Source organism: Panthera onca, chromosome F2 (genome assembly GCF_046562875.1).
Source record: "Panthera onca isolate mPanOnc1 chromosome F2, mPanOnc1 haplotype 2, whole genome shotgun sequence".
Taxonomy (NCBI): Eukaryota; Metazoa; Chordata; class Mammalia; order Carnivora; family Felidae; genus Panthera; species Panthera onca.
Window position 1 is genome coordinate 38,792,357 of NC_138356.1, and position 24,431 is coordinate 38,816,787.

The 24,431-nt window shown below is 38.0% G+C and overlaps 1 protein-coding gene across 1 annotated transcript in view; it reads left to right on the plus strand.

The window, feature by feature from the left end:
• Positions 1 to 23,990, plus strand: part of SLC26A7 (solute carrier family 26 member 7) — a 117,710-nt gene extending 93,720 nt beyond the window's left edge. Inside the window, exons 14-19 of the mRNA XM_081792287.1 lie at positions 133 to 270; positions 4,945 to 4,993; positions 14,831 to 14,931; positions 19,457 to 19,511; positions 19,590 to 19,693; positions 20,937 to 23,990. Coding sequence (XP_081648413.1) covers positions 133 to 270; positions 4,945 to 4,993; positions 14,831 to 14,931; positions 19,457 to 19,511; positions 19,590 to 19,693; positions 20,937 to 20,972 — 483 coding nt within the window. The 3' untranslated portion in view covers positions 20,973 to 23,990. The remainder of the gene's footprint in view (positions 1 to 132; positions 271 to 4,944; positions 4,994 to 14,830; positions 14,932 to 19,456; positions 19,512 to 19,589; positions 19,694 to 20,936) is intronic.
• The last annotated feature ends 441 nt before the right edge of the window (positions 23,991 to 24,431 follow it).

The window sequence follows — 24,431 nt, forward strand, 5'->3', positions numbered from 1 at the left end:
TGAAAACCTTGGCTAAGAGATTCTTCCATCGTTGAGTGACATCTGGATTTGTAAGATTTCGACTGTTTGGATAGACTTATCCTCTTTTATTTCAATCAGAACTCTGAATTTATTCCTATTCTCCTCCAAAAGGAAACTCTTCAGCAGGTGAAAATTATCTCAATAAACAACCCACTTGTTTTCCTGAATGCAAAGAAGTTTCATGCTGATCTAATGAATATAATCCAAAAGGAAAATGCCAACAACCAGCTACTGGATGATATCAGCAAGGTAGGAAAGCTAGTTCCTATTACTGTACTACAAATAACCTTATATCGTGATACTAAGATCTGTATCATGGAATATAATACAAGAGTCTTTGGAAACCACTCCCTCATCAAAACTTATATTGTATTATACTTTTTATTTGGTTCTTATAATTAGTTTTTAGGTAATCACTGTCATTCATTCCTTTGTTCATTTATTCATTCATTCAACATATATATAGTGGACATGTGTACTAGGTACTATAACCCTGAGAAAAATAAAAAGACAAATCATTTATTTTAAATGACCTTTTTACCAAGAGAAAGAAGAGTCAGATCCAAATTTAAAAGAGATAGAATATGATAAATGACCTCAGAGAAGCATAAACTGTTGCCATCATTATATTATTATTATAAAAAACTAGCATTCTTTATCTCCACAAGTTATCTTAATTTACAGAGTTATCTTAATTTACAGGATGATTTTATGTAAATAGCTACCTGTAATTATTTGAATCCTTAAGCCCCTTAGCACGGACTTTGGAACTAAGCTGCTTGAGTTTGCAAGAACTTAACTGAGTTTATTATTAAACCCTCTGTGATTCAGTTTCCTTATCTATTATTAGGATGATTAAATGAGTTAATATATGGAAAGCACTTAGAATACTGCCTGGCCTACTCAATACTATAAAACATTAGTTAATGTTACTAGTTTGACTGAATGCAAATAATAGCCTCTCCATGAAGCTTTCCATGACTACTCCAGATTACAAACATCTCATTCTCTTATATCCTTGAGTGTGTATTATCCCCAGTCACTTAGGTACATAGGAGGCACTAACTCTCTCATTTCTAGTGGCTCAGGAGCTGTTTAGTAACTCATTCCTGTTCCTTGCAGCTTTATGCTTCTGTCTCTGGGCCTCATACTGATCCACACCATAGAGGCCCTAAATACAGAATCAGTTATAAAAATTTGCTGGGTGCAATGCAAAATGAAAATATGAGTTCCCTTGTTCAACAGTTGCTAAGAATTTCAAGATGGCAATAGAGAGCATTAAACCAAGAAGAAGACCCTTCTAAGCATAGGACCCTGTGTAACTACCCAGGTTGCAGGCCTACAAGGCTGGCCCTGCCTGTGTATCTCCAGCCCTGTCTTTTCCTCTCACTGTGCTCTTTAGGATGTCACTTTCTTCAGATTATTAGGAACCCACCTGTGACTTTGGATTGAGAAGAACTTGCACTCATGCCAAAGGTAGTTATACATTCCTAGTTGTTCACGTTGGATATGAGCCCTCTTTTTTATTTTTATTTTTTAAATTTTTTAAATGTTTATTTATTCTTGAGAGAGAGAGAGAGAAGGAGAGAGAGAGAGAAAGAGGGAGGGAGAGGGAGAGAAAAAGAGTGTGAGCAGGGGAGGGGCAGAAGAGAGGGAGACACAGAATCTGAAGCAGGCTCCAGGCTCTGAGCTGTCAGCACAGAGCCAAATGTGGAGCTCCAACTCACGAGCTATGAGATCATGACCTGAACCGAAGTCAGACACTTAACCCACTGAGCCACCCAGGCACCCCACAGGCCTCTTTTTTTAAAGCCTTAAAAAAATTCATTTTTTAGCTGTATTATGAGCTAGGTAGGTTCCTGTGGCTGACATAAGCTGACAACCACCATGCACAACAGTATTGTGGGAAAATTTGTCCAGACTTCCAAATAACCTAATTAACCCACAAGAACTTTGTGGTCTTCTTTTGCCAAAATGTAGATTTACTTCAATGTATCAATGTATGATTCTTTGTAGGCCTTATCATGTCTAGTGGAGTATTTGATGTGAATATTCTTACAAGTAGTTATTTTTTGATAGTTGACAATATTTTCCTTAGAATATTCTCCTGCGAGACTAAAGTTGTTCCAACTTGTTTTTAGAATCGACAATCGGCATATGCTCATCTTGTAGCATATGAAGTCAGAAATAAACCTCACTGACACAGCCTTCTGTGAGGAGGTACCACATACATGATTTTACCAACTTGGGACTTCAGAAATTTGAGTCTGATAATCCGGTAGAGTTCATTGAATCTGGGTTACTGGTACATAATGACATCCAAAGGGATTCTTTCACTCAGAACTACAATGATAAGGAATGATTTCTTGAGAGGACATTTCACTATGAGAATAATGCAAATATTGTGTGTATTTACATACTGTGAGTTTCGAAGGGTACAATAAACATTCAGATGGTAATCTGGAAGGTCTGATATCTGAGGAATCACGAATAGACCTTTCTTCAGAATGGTTGAATGGGTGGTCTTGGGTAGCATGGATGCTCTTTGGGGCATCTCATATTATCCTTGTCACGCGCTGTCCACCTAGGATATCAACTTCTTGTTTAAGGACCATGCACCTGTTCCAAGTTCAGTTTACAGTCACGAGTCTGCATCAGTTAATTTCTACTGCATCTTTACTCCTTTTATAGGGCTCTGCATAGTGGTCCACAGTTCCTAAAGTAGGGTGCTCTGCTGGGGCCTTGGTCTCCTCTCACAGCTACATTTTCAACAGATGGTGGTAATGGAAGGGCATTTAAAACATCCTAGGGCAAAAAGAATCGCATCATATTCAGAACACAAACTGAAAAAGGATTTCCTGTTTTGTTATACTGCAACAATATACTTCCTATATATCATTATTAAATATCTTCCTGAATACAGAAGCTCAGGAGGATCTCAGAGTCTTAGTGTTTATTGGATTCATGTTCATCATTGTATAGGTTATAGAAACTCCCGTAATAGTCATCATTTTGTGACCTCACTTTACAAAGCAAGTTTCAATCTGCTGTTTATCCAAAAGTTGCTTTTGCTTAAACAAGGTTTTTTTTTAATAGACTTATTTTTTTGGAAAGCTTCTAGACTTACAAAAAAGTTGAGAAGTGTTAGTACAGAGAATTCCTATATATCCTGTACCACACAGCTTTTTGCTGTTATTAACATCTTGCATTAGTGTAACATATTTGTTGCAGTCAATGAACCAAAACGGATACATTATCATTAACTAAAGTTGTTGCTTTGTTCTGATTTCTTTAGTTTTGCCAAATGTCCTTTTCTGTTCCAGGATTCCATCCAGGACATCACATTACATTTAGTTGTCCTGTCTCCTTAGATTCTGCTTCCCTGTGACAGTTTCCCAGACTTTTCTATTTTTGCTGACCTTGACAGTTTGAGTAGAATTGTTCAGGTATTTTGTAGAATGCCCCTCTACTGAAATTTAGCATGGTAAGACCAGGGATATGGGGTTTTAGGAATAAAACTATAGCGATGAAGTTCCATTTTCATCATATCATGTCAAAGGTATATACTATCAATATGATGTAGCTCTGTTGTTAACCTTGGTCACCTACCTGGGGTAGGATTTGTCAGGTTTCCCGGTTGGAAAGTTACTCTGTCTCTACCCTTTCCTTATGGTAGCCTTTGGAAGCAAATTGCTATGTGCAGCCCACAGTTAAAGAGTGTGGAGTTAGGCTTCACCTCTCTGAGGGTGGAGGATCTACATAAATTACTTGAAATTCTTTTGCACAGATTTCAGACAGGATTAAAAATAAGAGCAGGGAAAGGAAACTCACATTCTTTGAATGTCTCTCAGAGGCTAGTCCTTTTAATTAGGCTGTTACTTAATCATCACCAGCCCCATGATGTAAGTGGCATTACGTGAATGTTACAAAAAAGGGAGACTGGGACTCAGAACTGTAAAATACCTGGGGGAAATATAGCTGATAACTGTCAGAGCCAGAATTAAAGTATATGAGCTGCATCTCTGGGTATCAAGAAGAGAAAATAGATGTTCTCTAGTCAGCCTTGAGGAAGAAATGGATTTCGTGTGAGAAGCAGTAGAATGTAGTGGTTGGGAGCCTGAGGTTCTGAACGGAAAGGCAGGAGCTTTGGTTTTAGCCTAGGTTCTCTCTCACTTTGTGACTTTGGTCAAGTTATTTAACCTTTGCAATCTTTAGCTCCCTCCTATGGAAAATGAGATTAGCAACTCCATAGGATTGTTCTGAGGATTAAATAATTAACATAAAGTCCTTGGTGTATAGTAGGTAGTCAAAATTATCAACTGCTATCATTGTCATCATCATCAACAACAGTAATGACAATACATCTTTTGAGAAGTAGGTAGCATGCGATCTCATTAGAGGCATCAAATATTGACAATTTCAAAGAACTTTAATTTTAGAATAAAGGATTATTTTCATTTTCCAGCATTTCCATAGATCAATAATGTTTCTCAGGCATTTTCATGGAGCTGCCGGTGAACAGTTAACTCTAATATAATATGAAATATATGGTCAATGCCTCTCTGTTAGGGAATGTTGTGTTAATGAGGTTAATTTCTGATTGGATACACTACACGAAAGCACATGCAAACATTTAACTTGATCAAAAATCAAAACAAACTTAGTCTTGCAGAAAATGTTCTAAACAAGATAGTCTGACTTGGTAACATAAATTATCTACCAAGTTAATAAATACTTAGAACCATTGATTATTTTATTATTTCAGTTTGTTGTATTTATCATTCTGAAAAAAAAAAGACTAATGGAAAATATTATCAGAGCCTAGTTTTTTGTTATTTATGGAGAAAAGAAAAATGTGCTGTTTTCAGGGACAGAAATGAATTTTTATAATGTTATTCTTCCTTATATTTATTTTCCTTTCAGTGTGAACAAAACACGTTGCTCAATTCTCTATCCAATGGCAACTGCAATGGTGAGTTAGCTTAAAAAAAAAAATTAAAGTGTTCTGACTTGAATATAGACCAGAGAATAGGTCCTCTTTCCTCTTCCTGCCACTGGACCTCCCTCTACTGTCCTCCTCATTTCCTTCTCTCTCTGCTCCTCCTCCTCCTTTTCTGCCCTTCTCCCACACCTCCTCTTATTTCTACTTCTTTCTCCTTCCTCCATTTTCTTTCTCCTCCCCAGCTCCTCCTTCTCCTCTCCCTTCCTCTTCTCCTCCTTCCCTTCTTCATCTTCCTCCTTCTATCTCACCTCCTGCTTTCTTGTAGAAGTAAATTTTAAGTAAAGATGTGTATGCCTACACAGAACGAAAAGTGTAAACTTTGTTACAGGGTATTAAAAATACTCGCAATACTTAAGTAAATGGTGTTTATTAATAAATAGAAGCAAATTACAATGTCCATTAGAATGCTTAGTATTGAAGAGATGTCAGTTTTATTTATGTTGAATCTATTTATAAATATAAATGAAATTCCTATTAAAATTCCACTAGGACACTTAAATGGCAATCGACAACCTTATTCTAAATTTTGTTTGGAAACTCAAAAGGCCAAGAATAGGCAAGACACTCATGAAATATGTGAAGTGTATGAGAGAATGTTTTCTTAACTCTCAAGATATGTTATAAAGCTCTAATAATCAATGCAGTGTGGTACTGGTTCCAAGATAAATTAACAGATCGATAGGACAAAGGAGAGGGCCCAGAAGGGTAGAAAAATCTCACACTTATTGATGTTTGATTTGTGACAAAATGGCATTGCAGAGCAGTAGGGAAGGGATAGTCTTGCTAATACACAATGATGAGACAATTGTGTACCTATAATGAATGAAATCATTCACTGTAATTCACACACCATATCTCCATGTCAGTACCCAGTGAATCAAAGTCCTAAGAGTGGTAGACAAAATATAAATTTAGAGGAGAAGATAGGAGAAAATACACAAGAAATACAAAGCATTAAGCATAAAGAAAATGACCATTAAGCTTTACTAGATTATTTTTAAGTTTTTGTTCAACAAAAGCCACCATATAAAGCATGAGAAGGTAAGCCAGAGTGGAAGAATAGGTAGAACACATAATGTGGACAAAGGGCTGCACTCCTCTACAAATCAATGAATAATGAAAGGTAGATGACCCAATAGAAATGGGTAAAATACGTGAACAGCCATTTTCAAATTTACCAGTAAACATGTAAGAATATGCTTGACTGTCATTCGCAGTAATTACTGGAGAACTAGGGGATTTAATTTGCATTTATCCACTAATATATACATGTATATGTGCGTATATATCTATGTGGTTTATTGGTAAACATTTAAAAGTATGAGGATGCCAAGGGTTCCTGAGGATGTAGCACAAAAAGTCTCCTACAATGCTGGTGGGGGTGTAAACTATTATAACCGCCTTGGAAAACAGTTTGGCAAAATTGTGTAAAGTTAAAGATATACCTACCCTCTGACCACCAATTCCACTCCTACTCAGACAACCTGAAGAAATGAGAGCCTGTATACAGCAAATTACAAAAACAAGAATATTCACAACAGTAGTATTTGTAACTGTCCAAACCTGAAACCAACCCATATTTCCAGAATAGGTAGCAGATAAACACAGAAATTGTGGTGTATTATGCAATTGAATTTTTATTTGATATACTTATTATTTGGTATACTTATACAATAAAGGAAATTGAATGTCTTATATAAAATGTAGTAGGGTAAAAAAGAGCAGTTCCATAAAATTCCAAGTCCATTTACATAAACTCAAAAAACAGAAGATGCTGACATATTAATTTTTGTACTTCTAAAGACAATAGGAAAAGGAATCTGTTAATATTTATATCTGGAAACATATACAAGATTGTATAAAGAAGGATAGGCTTTCTTTATAATTCCCCAAATCTAGAAACAACTGAAATATCCATTAACAGTACAATGGAAAAAGAACATGTAGAATGTTTATATAAGAGGATAACATAATATTTATTATATTATCATATAAAATATACTCTGAATGAATATATAACATATTGAATGGAATAAAATAAATGTTATATAAATATATGAATCAATGGCATTGACCCCATATCAACATGGATGTAGCTCAGATGTCAGCTTCTCTGGTCTTTTTTTTTTTTTTTTTTTTAATTTTTTACTGTTTATTTTTGAGAGAGAGAGAGAGACAGAGTGCAAGCAGGGGAGGAGCAGAGAGAGAGGGAGACACAGATCTGAAGCAGGCTCCAGGCTCTGAGCTGTCAGCACAGAGCCTGATGGCGGGACTTGAACTCACAAACCATGAGATGGTGACCTGAGCTGAAGTCGGACACTTAATCAACTGGGCCACCCAGGCACCCCTGGGCTTTTCTAACTTTTTGTGGTAAATGTACTTCATCCTGCCTCATGTCCTCAAAGAATGCCTACATAATACTGGTATAGTACTTATTTAATGATCATTTATTGAATGTCTTATTCTCCTGCTTATCTGGTAACTTTAAAAAAAATTCTCAAAACATTTTTGAGAAAGAGAGAGAGAGAGACAGAACATGAACGGGGGACAGGCAGAGAGAGAGGGAGAACAGAATCCGAAGCAGGCTCCAGGCTCCGAGCTGTCAGCACAGAGCCCAATGCCAGGCTCAACCCCACAAACCACGAGATCATGACCTGAGCCGGACGCTCAACTGACTGAGCCATCCAGGTGCCCCTGGAAACTTTTTTTTTTTTAATTTTTTTTTTTTAACGTTTATTTATTTTTGGGACAGAGAGAGACAGAGCATGAGCGGGGGAGGGGCAGAGAGAGAGGGAGACACAGAATCTGAAACAGGCTCCAGGCTCTGAGCCGTCAGCCCAGACCTGACGCGGGGCTCGAACTCACGGACCGCGAGATCGTGACCTGAGCTGAAGTCGGACGCTTAACCGACTGAGCCACCCAGGCGCCCCGCCCCTGGAAACTTAAGAGTGTTGTCACCTCTGCCTCACTAGGCCAGGCCCATTTTTCACAGAGCAGCAACTGATGGGCACCATCACTTTTGCTGTGTCCCTTCTGTAATAGTCAGAACTAGTTGATCAGAATGTTTCTTCTAGCGTCCTCCTCCTGTCCTCTGACACTCCAGAGTATCCTAGTCCTCCTATTTCTCCTTCTTGTTCAGAAACACCATCCTGCCCTCCCCTCCCTGTGCTTTATTTGTTGTTGTTTATTTATTTGGGGGGAGGGGCAGAGAGAGAGAGAGAATCCCAAGCACGCTCTGCACTGTCAGCTTGGAGCCCAGTGCAGGGCTCAAACTCTGGAACCATGAGATCGTCATGACCTGAGCTGAAATGAAGAGCCCGACGCTTAACTGATTGAGTCACCCAGATGCCCCACCTCCCTGGGCTTTAATTAATTACTAAAATCTATAACTCTTGGTTTTATTACCTTTAAATTTTCACCTCTGCAACTCTGATTCTGTCCTTAACCATGTTCAAAATGAAATAGAATTTTTTTTTCCTGCCATGAGATAGTCTGGGTTTTAATCCATGGATAGAAAATACCCAGTGTCCCATGCTCACCTCAGACAGAACTATAGGTCAAGACGCTTCCTCCTATGAGCCAAGGTAGCCTGAGAACTTTTCCACACAAGGCTGCAGGAAGCTACTGTGAATGCTTGGTGTTGACATGCAAGCTGAGAGGTAATTGCCGTCCTGACTTCATTCTGTCGTGTAATGACAGATGAATCTTAAATCACCTTTACTTTAAAATCTGTCACATGATTAATCGTGAAGTTTCCCTTCTGTAGGCCCAGTGCCCCCTCCTCAGCCCTTGAGGGCACCTAAAGCCCTTTCTTATCTTCTTATACTGCTTTCTCTTTCATTCCACATTACACAAATCCTCTATCCAAGTTAGATAAATCAACTCACGGCCCCCCGGTATCTAATTCAGTCATCCCTGGCTCCGAGCCTTTATTTGGATTCTCCTGAACAGAACTATCTCCTCGATCTGCCAATCCAGACCTTATACTGTCTTCAAGAGTTAACAGAAAAGTAAAAAGAAAATTGAAGGCCACACTGCTTGGCAATCCCATTAAGTATAAAAAGAAGTCAACCAGACCCATACAGGGGAACGTGCTGTCAGCACAGCCTGGAATTCAGTATCTTCAGCTGTGAAATGGAGATCATAGTAATAGAAAAGCAGAGATACCACATGCTTCACTCAGTCACATATTGACTTAAGTGGTTATAGAGTTTGTTCTTTTTCTGCATATTTTCCTTCTAACTAGATGTTTAAGGCAAGAAATACATTTTAACTTTTCATTGCATTATCCTTCTGTGTTCAATGAACACTTGGTCAGTGAATGAAAATTGTAAGGATAGGCAATATCTGTATAGCATTTGATAGTTTTCAAAGGACATTCCTCTTTATAACTCTGAAATAGGTAATTAGTAAATACTACACTTCCGCTTTCAAATAGGTGATAGGATACTCTTCATGTTACTGATGAATAAGTTGGGGCCCATAAGGGATAATTAACTTGCTCTGAACTGTGCAGTTGGGGACAGAGGCGGGACTTGGGTCCCTGTTGCCAGTGGGCATGCATACAAGAAGGGATGCTCGAAGCTGGGACAGGAGAGACTGGTCTGAAAGCAGTCTGCAGGGAGAGTGCTAATGGTCACAAGGTTATGACAATAGAGGGAGAGGATGAACTTGAAAGAGAGTTCAGCATGTCATGAACACTGCTGGTACTGTTTGGGTGTTGGAGGAGGGGAGAGGGCAAAACGATGACTCTGAAGCTTTGTCTCTCTCACACTGGGATGATGTGGAACCTGAGGGGGTGGGAAGTGAAAAGGGAAGGTAAGTTTACTTTGGAGAGTGGGGAATATAAGACGTCCAGGAGACGTCCAGTGGGTTTGCGGGAATGCTAAATAAATCTGGAAGTAACTAAACCAAAGAGAGACAAAGCTGAGCAAGGGAGTGGGAAACAGGGGGGAGAATTAAAAAATCTATGCCCTCCCGCAATAATTTACACAGAAGGGGAAGATTTGTCGTTGAGCACATGATTGAATAATCAAAATATATGAAACAAGCTACATAAATTATAAGATGGCAAGCACCATATTTATCTGAATGAAAACACAAATTGCTCAAATGTGAAGAAATCTTCTGTTACCATGTGTAGACTGTGTCCCCAAAGCATTGTAGTCACTTGGGAACGCCCCAGAGGCACTCCTGCGCACATCTCTCTTCACGCTATGGTTTGCCAGCTTTACCTTCACCTCCTCCTCCAGATCTCCCCTCATGTGTTCTGTTGTCTCATTCCTGCGTTAATTAATGTCCTGTTGCCTCAGCACATGTTTCTTGTACTTACTGAGCATCTATTAAGTCCCGGGCACAATGACCAATGCTGCGTGTTCAAGGGTGAAGAAAGCAGGCATGATTTCTGCTCTCACGGATCCCGAAGTCTAAAACAAATTCCCTGCCCTCACCCACCACCTCTCCTCACTCCCCAAAGCAGCAACCCAGGTACACTGATTTTCTATTGCTTCTGTCACAAATTACCACAAACTTAGTGGCTTAAAACAACACACATTTATAGTCTTAAAAGACAGAGACTGAAATGAATCCCACAGGAGAAAATCAAATCTTTGTCAGGGTTGTATTCTTCCTGGAGGCTTTAGAGGAGAATCCATTTATTTCCTTGCTTTTTCCAACTTCTGGAGGCCATCTGCACTCCATGACTCCTGGCCCCTTCCTCCATTTTCCAACCAGCGGTGTGGCATTGTCAGATTTCTCTTTGACCTCTTCTTTCATCACCACAGCTTCTCTGATTCCCACCCTCCTGTCTCCCTCTCCTAAGGACCCTTGTGATTACATTGTGCCCCCCCTGGATGACCTAGGTTAATCTCCCTATCCTAAGGTCCTTAACTTAATCAAATCCATAGAATTCCTTTTGCCATGTAACAACAAGTTTACAGGTTCTGGGGATTAAGATATGCACATCTTTGGGGGGCATGATTCTGTCTACCACACCAGGTCAGTCCTCTATGTCCTTAACACTTTCTGCGTGATTTTTCCGGCCTTCAGAAAATTTCAAATTACTAATTCAATCGGCTGACTTCCTGGTGTGGTTGTGTCTATTGAGGGCAGGGACCATCATCTGTCTTGTTTACCCCTCTCCTTGCCTTACTTAGGACAGCACTCAGCCCAACATATGTCTGTATTGACTGACTGCTTGAATGAATGAATGAACAAATGAGTGAAGAACAAATGAGATGCTCGATAATATGAGTACATGTTTTCCAAAGAGAATGTTACAGTTCTAAATATTTCGTATCTCCTTGGTTTTTTTGGTGAAAAATTAGAGATGTAAATCTGCTTCTCAATAGTTAATTGATATCAACAGAAAATTCCTTCTCTTAAAAAATTATGAGTGACTCACAGACTGTCAAGAACCTTTTGAAGTATATGAAAAGCACTCCTAAATTATGCAACTATGAATACTTTTTAATTAAAGGAGTTAATGAATATTCTACAGGAGAGAGCGTGCTTCCACAGTCTGGAGTTAATTGCCCACCCACACCTGATGGTTAATTTCTTTCTGAAATGTTGTTTTTTGTAGATAAAGCCCATCATTTACCACATCCCACATGGGTATAGATTAGTTGTCTCCTTTGCACATGCTCCAAGCCTACCTCATTTTGCTTAAGGCAGGATATTAGCTGTGAATCACTTTACTCTTTTCTACGACAATGTGATTTTTATTGCACTGGTTGATTTACTTAGAAGCTTAGAACACAAGGTTATAGCCATAAAATCAGTACAATAGCAGAACCGAGAGGGTACTGTGTAAAAGAAAACTTCACTTGTTTTGGAAAGATTTCAGAAGTGTCCGTTCTATTTAAATTTTCATTTGAGAGAATTGGTAACTTACCATTAAAGATGTCTTCTTTATTTGGAAAAGGCATTATGAATTGCTTCCCTTAAAATAGCTTACTTAAATTATTATCTACAACTACATGGCACAATTCTTTTGTCTTATTCTATTTTGTTTTGTTTTGAATGGCCTGCAAATATGCCCATATTTTGATTAAAGGAACAAGAAAGAGGAAACTGGATGTAAAGTGAAAGACAAAGCAAGCCGACTGAGACAATAGAAGGGAAATTTTTGTATGGCTGTTGATACAACCCAAACATTTTTATAGTTAACAATCTATCACTGCTTAAATTATAAAATAACCAAAAGAAAATATAAATAGTGACAAGTACAGTTTACAAGTGAAATTAGGTGTTATAGGATAGGGAAGAAAAAAAAACTTGGTTCTTAAAGAATTTTCTGTACCTTTTACCATCACTTTCTGGTCGTTTGGATCCAGTGATCAATCCCTCTAAATAACATCTACGTGGATTGTTTTCTCATTGTAGTATTAAGTTCAGACTGGCAAATAAGCTTCTTGTGAACTAGCAGTGGCTTCCTGAAGCACCAAGTTGATAAAAATTGTAAAAAAAATACCGTGATTGATTAGCCATGTCTGTCTGGCTAAGGGATGGGGATGATAGAACTCATGCCATACTGTAATAGTTGTAGATAATCATTTATGTAGCTTCTTTTAGGAAAAACAATGAATTAACATGCTTTTGGACATTATGTCTCTGTACCTCTAAACAAAATGAAATAGCAGTATCTATACTCCAATTATTCTAGTGCCAACCTGTGTGTGTATATGTGTGTGTGCGTGTGTGTGCGTGTGTATTTATGGGACTAAGAGGTAAGAGGAATAAATATCAATCAACATTCCACTATTTGCCTTTGCTTTGGATATGAATTTTTCTTTTTCCTGTGATCTTAATCCCCTCCTATCTCTGATCATGAGCAGGGCACATTATATCTAAGGATATAAATAAGAGCCTCTGCATTAGTAGAGGTAGGTCCCGTGTTTAATTAGGCAAAGAGTGAATGGTAATGATTACTACTGAGTGGTCCATAAGAGCTAAATTATGGTAGCTTTTAGGTTTAAAGTTCTAACTTACCATTTGGGGCCAATGGTATATAGCCTAAACCTATACTTGTTGGCCCTCCTTTCTATGAAAGAAACAGGAAAACAGAAGGCGCTGCTGGAGTGCCTGGCACACATTAGGTGCTCAATATATGTTGGTTGCCTGGGAGAAGGAGGAGTTTGAAATCTCAAACTATCATTAACGTTTAATTACAGCTGTCCATATAGTTGTAATAGTCACAGTGTGTCTTACTTTTTGGAATCCTATACATCCTGCAAGGCTCCTTTTGCATGAAGCCTTGAGTGATCACTCGAGGGACTTCTTCTTGTAAATTCCCATTCTTTTTCATTTGTCATGTCATTTATATACCAATCCTACCCTTGGCACTCAAGGATGAGCTCCTAGAAGAAAGGAATAGTATTTTACTTACATTTGTATCACCCAGTACAGTGTTGAAACCTTATAGTTTGAACTACATTTGAACTACTGTGTTCAAAAAGTTTCCTAAACATAGTACGTGCTCTATAGTTGTCATTTCAGATAATAAATATGAATATAAATCTGAAGCTGAAACTTGGAAACAAATCCTATAGCTGAATAACTTTGTAGCAGTTCTCTTTTTTCTAACAATTATTGCTATATATAAATGTTCAATGTTTGACACTCTTTTTACCTCTAAGCAGCAGTTTTCAAAAAATACACAATTTCCCTTCCACATCCCTCCAATGCTGAGAAACAACCATATTCCCACATTTTTGTAGCCACGCTAAGGGAAAAACATGGGTATTTTAAATAGCAAAACTATTCCAATTAAGAATTTATTTCTTCAGAGGGACACCTGGGCGGCTCAATCGGTTAAGCATCTGACTCTTGGTTTTGGCTCAGATCATGCTCTCACAGTTCATGTGTTGGAGCCCCATGTCAGGCTGACACATGAGGAGGCTTCTTGGGATTGTCTCTCTCCCTCTCTCTCTGTCCCTCCCCCACTTGTGCTGTCTCTCTCTCTCCCTCTCTCTCTGTCCCTCCCCCACTTGTGCTGTCTCTCTCTCTCTCTCTCAAAATAAATAAATAAACATTAAAAAATTATTTATTTCTTCAGAGAATTTCATAATAATTAATGAATTGGAGTTTATCTGGTAGATTTTGCCTACTAACCATAGAAGTATCTTACCTCACATGGTCTGCTCTGAGAGCCATATCAGTCCTTAGAGGGACCTTGTCATTGCTTAGAAATAAGTCATTTCACACAAGGAAACTGTGGCCATCAAGACGTCGGCAAATAAGAGGTCTTGATCTCCTACGTAATTTTTTTTCCCTATCAGGTACATTGAGAGGCAGATTTACTGTGAACCAAATCAAGCTTAATTTTTAGGGTCCTTCACACACATCCCTTCCAAGCCCAAGAGACAAGCCCCAGCAATGAATCTCCAGACACCACAAAACAGGGCTCTACCTCAGGGCATACCCGTGAAGGAGCCTGGGTGATATTGTGGACAGAGTGCTATTCAGAAGGCCTGGAGGCCTCGACTCTAGTCTGTGGTTGGCCCAGACTTGCCAGGTGTTCTTTCGAAATCACTTAAACGTGCTGAGCTTCCGTGCGTCTCTCTGTAATTAACCTATCCCATGTTCCTCTCGGAGTTATGTAAGAATTACCTGAAATAACGTTCAAATAATTAAAAATTAAAGATTTCAGAAGTCATTAGTAATTCACTGAAGAATAAAAGACCCGAAGAGTGTTTGGAACCAGTCTTGTTGCACATGAGGCCACTGTTACCTTTCCACGGTTCAACAAAGTCTGCAGCTGAAATCTCAAATTCTCTCTAACCCAAGTCTCTGTTTCTCCTACAGAAGAAGCTTCACAGCCATGCCCCAGTGAGAAATGCTTTTTAATCCTGGATTGCAGTGGAGTAACCTTTTTTGACTATTCTGGAGTCTCCATGCTTGTTGAGGTATTGTGTTTGGACTGATTCTTTCCCTTTTCTTCAGTAATGGGGGTTTTCACCACCTACTGTCTCGGCTCTGGGGTCTTGAACCCACTTGTTTTAGTAGTCATCTCACTCATTCTCCCCAAGGAACATAGAACTTTACAACTCCCACTGCCATAGATTTGTGTTCAGGTGATCCCATCAAGCCTCTGGTGTGTGTGTGGGGGGGGTGGGGTGGTGGGGGTATCGGTGGGGGATTCACGTGGGGTAGTCAGAGAGAAGAGAACGCAGGCTTGAGATGTACTGAGCACAGTGCATTTTGGGAAGTCAGCTTTCGGGCTTCTAGAAAGAAAAGACCCCTTTGTGAGAAAGTGGCCTCGGTGATGGCAGGATGTTTTCTCTTACCCTCCTGGGGCGTATAGTTTGACCAGATACCATATCTGATTTCTGAAACAGCCCCCAGTGCACAGGCTTTTCTCCATTCTATCAGATGACGGTGCTGACTTCTCTACCCTATGATCTTCATGGTGTCTCCATGACCCTGGTGTGCAAAAAATAAAGCTGCTTATTTCTTCAAAATCAATATAGCTCACAAGACATTCCAACAGATGGCAGAGCACCTAGTTTTTCCAATTCAAGGAAAACTCAGACACTTCTGGATTTTTTTTTCCTCTACTTTTTTGAGTAAATGCTATGTCAACAGGGAAGTTAGCTCCTTCTCATTTCCATTTGTTCCCTCCCTCAGTATCCTAAATTTGTTGGGGGAGGCTCTTGAGGATAGAAAAACATCTGTTCTTCAACAAGCCTCAGCCTTCTCCCAGCTTCTGCGGCCTGGAGCTCAGCTTACCTGTCTCTGGGTGTCTGCTCCCCAGAGATTCCCTACCCTCACCTACTAGTCTCCCCCATGGGTAGCTTTGTATTCTGCCAGAAACTTAATCAAAATCCTGTGGAAATTTCGGGAGCTCTTTCTCTGCTCATCTCCCTCATTTCCTCGACTCTTCCCCACAGATTTCACCCACCTAGCCCTTCCTGAACTCCAGTTCTGACTGTGTAGCTCAGGGAAGCTCTTGCATTTTACTAAGGCCTCCATCATGCTCTGGCCCAGAAGCTGCTTTGTGCAGAAAGCTGAGATACTGGAGAACTTGCTTCATATGTTTCTTTGTTTCAGGGAACTCAGTCCTGTGCTCCTTGTTCTCACCATCTGAAAACAGTTGTTTGTATATTTTTGGTCGGTCGTCTACTTATTTATGGAGGATAAGATAAGTCTTATATTAGTTACTTATCAGGGAAAGGAGATAATGATCCTTATCTCCTTAATATAAGATAAGTCTTATATTAGTTACTTATCAGGGAAAGACGTAGAAATCAAAAATGGACTTTTAAAGAGTTAAGATCAGTAGTTTCCAGTTTTACATTATGGGTGTTGGTTGTTTTCCATGGCGTTGCGTAATTGTACCTCTATTCATTTATAAACATAAATTTGCAGGGTCCAACCTTCCAAATTCAAGATAGTGCAAAAAAAAAAACAAAAACAAAAACAAAAAAAAAACCAAACCCGAAAACATAGTGCAAAGATCACCTTTAGTATTGCTTTCCTATGGAGATAAGGCTGGGACTATGGGGAGGGGAAGATGCTTAGTGTGTGACTGTCAGAGAGTGTAGTCCCAGTACTGTCACACTGGCTACAAGGTGTTATCCAGGGTTACCTCCTGGATCACTGTGTATTCATCTTGTGAAAATGATGGGATGATTTTGTTTCATTCAGTTTGAGCAGATATTTAGAGAACAAATTGTGCAAAAACAATTGCATTTTAAATATCCTAGGCCTTAAATCTAGTGGCAACTTTTGGTATGTCACCCTTTTGCCTAATTAATATGCTTTTATTTTCTCGTTGTTGACTATAAAATCTTTGCACAGTTTGGCATAGAGTTCAACCTGAATATGTCATGTTTTCCTGCATCTAAATCTGGACTGTAGACAGATATTTCTTCACTGGGGCGAGGAGGTGGGTAGGGGGTGGGTAGGGGCTCCTTGTGTTCGGCATTTCTGTTTCTTCTGTGTCGCCAGGGTCTGGAAGCGTGCTCTTAAATGTGTGTGCAGAAGACTACACTCACTGGGGGTGCTCATCTACAATGCAGTCTTCTGGGTCCTAGTTTTGGTCCAGGAATCTTTATTTAAACAACCACAGGTGATTCTGAGGCAAGTGGCCCAAGATCATATTTTGGGAAACACTAGATTAGGATTGATTGTCCATTTACTGGGAAAGACCAGTATGTGCAGTTTTTGTTTACTAGTATTTTAAATTTATTTTGAATATGCTCAAATGTTCATTAGCTGCTCTCTCTAGACATTGCACATCAGGATTACAGTTTGTCAAGAGGAGGAAATGATTACCTATTCCCACAGAGTGGGAATTCAGAGGAATCCTAATAAAATTTGGTACAGGACATATTAAGAAAGGTGTTTTTTTTGTTTGTTTGTTTGTTTGTTTGTTTTTTTACATTCATCTTCATGGTCTTAAAATACTACATAATGGAATTATGGGGCAAATCAACCAATGCGTTTTATTTTTAAATTAGCAGAAAATACCATTTGCCCTTGGCCTGGTTTCTTCCATCTGTGTATAACAACATCATCAATTTTGTGTCCATTTGCCCTTTTTAATTTCCTTATTACTACTTAAGTTTACTTCATCATGGTTACAGTAAATTGTGATGTATGTTAAGAACGTTAGCTTTAGGGGGCACCTGGGTGGCTCAGTCAGTTAAGCCTCCGACTTTGGCTCAGGTCATGATTTCATGGTTCGTGAGTTCAAGCCCCACATTGGGCTCTGTGCTGATGGCTCAGAGCCTGGAGCCTGTTTCGGATTCTGTGTCTCCCTCTCTCTCTGCCCCTCTCCTGCTCCTGCTCTTTCTTTGTCTCTCAAAAAATAAATAAGTGTTAAAAAATAAAAAGAACATTAGCTTTAAAGATAGATACATTATGATGTATGTTAAGAACATTAGCTTTAAAGATAGATAAGTCCTATCCAAATATTAGCCATATAGCTAGTTGCATGATCTGGGCCTAAGCATTTGCTTTTCTGTGAACTGGAAGTAGAAATACCCACTTCATGAAGTTGCAAAGCTTAGCAATGATGTATTGCAAAGAAAGCACACAGCCAAGTTTCTAGAAATTAATAAGTACTCAGTAATTCTAGCTGTTATAATTTGTTCTCATTTTGAAAAGTCATTTCTTAAAATGCAAATAATATCCTTGTGACTAATATCATTTCATAGTTCCAGCCACTGAAAGAGGGTCCAGAGTAAAGAGCCACAGAGTCTCTTGAGCCATGCCTGCGTGTCTTCCCACTTCCTACCATTCCTGGATTATTTCCTTAGTCACTGCAGTGGTAGGAACATTCCCCTAGGAGTTATACAGGTTGAAGGAAATGGAGCAAGTTCTATTTATTCTTCTGCTTAGGACACGGGGAAGGTCAGTGATTATGTTTATCAACATCAACAAACCACCTGCAGCAATGTGTGTGTGCCTCCTGCGCTCCAGAAAAAGTCAAACACTGACCAGTCACCTTGAATTAATCCTTTTCACTTACAAAAACAGGAGCCATTTACTCAATGGCAAAGTCTCAATCCACATATAGTTTGTTTGTTTGCTTGTTTTTTCATGCTCAGAGTGACACATCCGCCATTATTCTACAGTTGTTCTAAAATATAACTGCTTACTTCTGGAATCATATAAGGGAATATTTTTGGATATATCATGCATATTCTTATGTGTTGTAAATGCAACTTTCTATATTTTATATGTAAGATATATCTCTATTACATAACCAAATCCATCCTAGAGTTGCTAAAACTTCTCAATTTATTGTCACTGAGTTTCATGGGCTGACTTTGGTCTGGGTGAATTTAAAATGAGAGCCTTCAGTAAGGTGTTCCTACCTGATATTTCCTAGGACCTGAATGAGGCGAGACTCTAAAGTACACCAACCAAATTAGTTAGGATCTCTCAACTTGATGGACTTTTAAAAATGGAAGTTGGGCAATCAAATTGGCCTTCGATTATTTTGGTTCTCAGTTCTCCATCCATACATGGGATCTGAGAGTACATGAATATGCACAAATTGTTGTAAAATATTAAACTAAGCAGTGGGTCAGCAGTGTTCATCCCTTTTGTAAATGGGTCCTTCCGATAAGAGAAGGTTGAGAACAATTTTATATCATTCTTAAAGGGAATCAAATGTGGTCTTTTAATTTTTATTAAATGATGTTTCATTTATTAAATGAAAATATAAGTAGCCAAGCTTAGTTGCAGTAAAGGTTAAATACCCTAGTGCATTAATCTTAGTTGGCTAAGGCAGTCTCTTTTACAAGTTTGTCAGGGGATGCCTGACTGTGTAACAATGCCTCCCTCTGGTGGTCTGACATCATAAATATTGGCTTTTTTTTTTTTCTTTTAAACTAGATACTCTTTTGTCTTAAGTCCGCCTTTTTCTTTCCTGCCTGCTATGATGAACTAATTGTGGGTATACTATTTTAATTCTTCCAGGTTTACATGGACTGTAAGAACAGGAGTGTGGAAATATCATTAGCCCATTGCACAGGTAAGGGAGGATTCTTGGCTGGCATTGAACATGATCCTTCTGCTACTCTATCTTTACATTACTTGTGTTTTCTTGTAGCTTCCTTGATAAAAGCAATGAAGTACTGTGGAAACCCAGACTCAGAGAATCCAGTTTCTTTCGAATCAGTATCTGCCGCTTTAAGTAACATCTGTTCAAATAAGGTGAGCCACGCAAGTTGGCATTCAGGAGTTATAAGAAAAATCAGAATGTAGAATCAAGGGCTTTGCATTTTTTTATATTAACCTATTACCCCAGTGGTATAGAAAATATATTATAATTTTCTCCCTCTCAGAGTCCTCTGCTACAGCAAAGGGATGTTTCCATTCCTTACTTGGATCAGTCATGAACATTGTTTAATAATTTGGGTCTTCTAACAATATCACTGTTTAGAGGATTTGGGAATCACCTCTGAAGTGCATTCTACTTGCTTATAAAATAAATGCTTCTTCCAGGATCCATGATCCTGGGAATTTGAATCCACCTCTGTCGAATGCTAATACTTTGGACTTAGCCTTATGGCTTTTTTTCTGCTCCGATACCCTTGCCTCTCAGTTCATATTGCCATCTTTGGAAATATTATTTGCAGAGTCCAGCGCTCCCATGATATGAAGTGTCAAAATTATCTTCCAAATACTGGCCTTTATGGTTAGTTTTAGAACTGTTCCCAAAGCTTTGACATCCTGCAATTTTTCATTAGCTTTGAATCATTTTGCTTTCCGTCATCCCTAGAACAGCATTTGGTGCTTCCCAGAGTCATCCCTATTATATTCAGTCAGAACAGTATGTATTTGTAAAATAATAATAATAACACAATTATTATTATTACTATTATTATACACCTAACATTTATTGAATATTCATTATATTCCAGAAACATCCTAAGAGCTTTACCTGTATTAATTCATTAGATCTGGAACGTAGATACTATTATTGTTTTTTAATGTTTTTATTTATTTTTGAGACAGAGACAGAGCTTGAGCAGGGGAGGGGCAGAGAGAGAGGGAGACAGAGAATCTAAGGCAAGCTCCAGGCTCTGAGCTGTCAGCACTGAGCCTGACGTGGGGCTCGAACTCACAAACTGTGAGATCATGACCTGAGCTGAAGTTGGACGCCCAACTGACTGAGCCACCCAGGCGTCCTGTAGATACTATTATTTAACCTGTTTTTAGAAATGAGCAAACTTAGGCCTAGCTGGAAGTGATACCACTTGTAAGTGGGAGAGCTGGTTTTGACGTCAGCAGTCTGACCTTGGACTTGGAGCTTTAAACCGCTGTACTCTGATGTGTGGTAGAATGTCTATCTGCTTAACTTGGCTGGGCAGCTTGCATGAGTTGCTACTATTCTTTGATTGTGGTAGCAATTTAGGAGTCGAACATGTCCTTTTTTCTTCCTCTCCTATTTTAGAATTTGAGCAAACTCAGCGATCACAGTGAAGTCTGAGACCCTGTTGCTACAGTACAGCTCTTGTCTTAGCAACTGCCCTGAAGAGGCCATACTCTGACATTTTGCACACCCTTTTTTGTTGCTGAGATCCTACAGATGACCTCTACTATAAGTACCATGTGACTTAATAACTGCGTAGCCACTGGTCAAGATTCACCAGGAAATTTCCTTAATCTTTGTTAGTAAGTAGGTTATCGTATAGTTATTTTGTAAAAATTGGTATGCATTTAGTTTTTTCTGTACTGAGAGGCAAATACGAATTTATTTCCTTTGCCACGGTATTTTGTGTTGTTTTATGTCTGTTTTGTTGTAAGTTAACTTGTAAAACTGAGAAATACTTTGTCATAAGAGATTTAGAGCATTTGCAAGCCATTTGTAAAAACCCAGTATCATCTGTAACTAATACATAAAACAACTTAGCTAATGTGTCATTTTCCCCTCCAAAAACATAAAAAGGCCATTAAACATCAATAAGATTAAATGTTTCTTTATACAATATGATATGAAATTCACAGAGATGAAGTCAAACAAAAACAAATGACAAACTAGAATCCATTGTTCTCCATATCTTTCCATGAAAGGAGGTCTTCAGCATTATTTTCAAGATAACTGGTATCCCAATGACCAAGTTCTCGAAATTAGTCCGTTTTACTACGAATATTGGAAATGCTTAGCCCAAATTTCTGCATTCCAACCCCAGAAAGTCTCTGTTTTACCTTAGGTTTTGTTGGAGCCAGAGCATATGGAAGTTGCATATTTTATACTTTTTCACAAATATGATTTTTAGATGAGAAAATAAATACCACCAGTAGAATAGCTTTGTCCTATTCTAATACAATTAACTGTAGTAATTTGGGACTTTCCTGTTTCAGAGATACAATCAATATAATACATTTATCTCCTTCTCTCCAGATAGATAGATAGATAGATAGATAGATAGATAGATAGATAGAGAGGTCTCCATAGGATGTTTTTCTTTTGTTAGAGTAGGACTTGGATATGTGATTATCTGTAAATCTACCAAATCAGCAGGGTAATTGACAAACACCACAGGCCAGGGTGACCTGAATGAATTATCATTTTCATGCTTGTATATATATCTGCAATCACATACAATTACAGAGGTTCATATTTTTATCAGGTGATTTGATACACTTATGAAGAAACTCATTTTCAAAGATAGGTCTAGGTATATAATTATGCCTACATTTGAAAGTGTGGTAACTGTTCTTGAAATTGCCAGTGTAACAAAGAGGCAGGCACTTTAAAGTGCATTCGAAAAGTAGGGTGAAAACAAAATTTAAAGACTGGCCATTTGGGTATTTTTGTGGGCATCTGTATGAAACTTCAACTCCCTGCCAAGTGATGTAATGGTCCCTAACAAATGTGTGGTAAACGTTCACATGGCCCTTAATTTTCACATTAAATCATAGGTAGCACAATGCGTTAAAATGAAAGGGAATAATAAATGTTGTGAATCTCATAACTTACCCTACCATTTCAATTTCAGTTTTTTTGGTTGACATATACTAAAAAGAAAAGTCTTTGTCCCAAAGGAAGCCTCAATCTTTTCATCACTAATTTGGATCAAAATGAGTGAGGCCAACCTTCATTCTCATCAAATATGGTTCCAAGAAAAAGAGGGGGTAAGAATTAGAAGGAAAATGTCCTTAGAGAAAGGAATTTCACTCTGTTTTGTCCATTTAAATTATTCCAATGGTGGATGGTGGCAGCTTTTACCATCCGAAATCCATTGGTGTTGGCATGTAAACATAAGTCAAGGAAAGTTAAGAAAAGAAAAAATATTTTTGCTGTGTCTGAATCAATATTTTGCTCTGTAGCTTTGGCCTATAATTAAATTCATGCACTGCAGGAATCTTATAATTTGTTAGAGATTATGGACCATGGATGCCCTTCAAATCATTATGGTTAATCAGTGGGTGGATTGTTCTATTTTATTGTTAAAGCTGATGCAATACTGTCTGGGCAGGTGTATTTGAATGCATTTCTATGTTTATACTAGAAGTTTAATAGATAAAACTTTAAAGCCAATAACTTGAGTGTCAAATGCTAATATTATTTTTAAAGTAAAGGAAGATGAAACCATACACCCTGTAAAGCTCTTTGTTCCAAGTCTTCTTCTGCATACCAAGGTCACAATGACCGTTAACATGGAAGAATTCCTTGCAATTGAGTTCTGACAGCCCAAAGTTGACTTCTGGTTTTATACACACAAGATTCTAAAATATACATATTTATTTCAAAGCAAGCGTTAACAAAGGAACTATAAAATTATCTTGATGCTAGAATGTTTCTAGTTGTGCTAAATTATTTTTATGAGATCACCTTATTTTTTATATATGATAAACTACTTCCATATTACTTATTCTGGTAAAATAAAATTCGAAAAAATTAAAACTGACCTATAAGAGTGTTAAGGACCCAATAGAGTGACATATATAAATTAAGCATAAAATATGAAACCAGGAAAAGACCGTTAACATTACATTTATGCAAATTAAATGCCCTTAAATTTTACCATTTATCTTTCATTTTAAAGGTTATTTGCCCCCGATTATATGATTCAAGTGTTATAAGGTCTAGCTTGAACTACTTTGCAATAATTTATTTGACAGCTCTCTATTCTATAAATGCGTAATGTAATGAGGAAAGAGATCTTTCTTTTTTAATGAAAACATTAATGTGTTAATACCCTGTATGGATAATGTTTGACATTTAGTGGTTACCAAAATATATTAGTATGTTGTTGAACATACATATGCCTTAGAAATGCACGTTCTGTATTCTGTGGGAGTTTGTTGCCAGATTTCAAGTGAGTTCAGTGGTGCCTTCATAATCCAAAGATTTTTAGTTAAAAATCATGTAGTCTAATATGCTGCACTTATTTTTCTATATTTTTCAATGCGTTTAATCATCTCTTTTATAATTCTTTGTACTAACTCAGCATGTAACAACCAATTTACATGGAAATAAATTGAAATATGATAACTATTATGCTTGACTGGATCTGTGTCCATTATTTCCAAGTATTTACTCTCCTGCAAAGCAAATAATACATATTGCTTTCTTAGACTGACCACCATGTGTTGAAAATTCCTGGAAGTATCTATTGTTCTTGGTAATTTGTTCTTATAAAATATCAACGTAGGATTGTAAGATATTATGCTTTAATTTATGGACTGCTAATAAGGGTACTTTTTGCTGCAAGACAACATTTGCACGATCCTCTTTGACCAGGTTTACATCTTTTATGTTCTAATTTTAATGTGTATATGTATATGTTAATTTTTTTATTTGTTTGGGTTCTTCCTTTATATGCTGTTGTTTGTCTTTCCTGAGTTTCTGGTGTTTTATACTATTTCTAGTATTCCAGCACTCCAAGTTCAGTATTCCTTAGCATTTTATTTTTTTTATCTTTTTTCAAGTTTATTTATT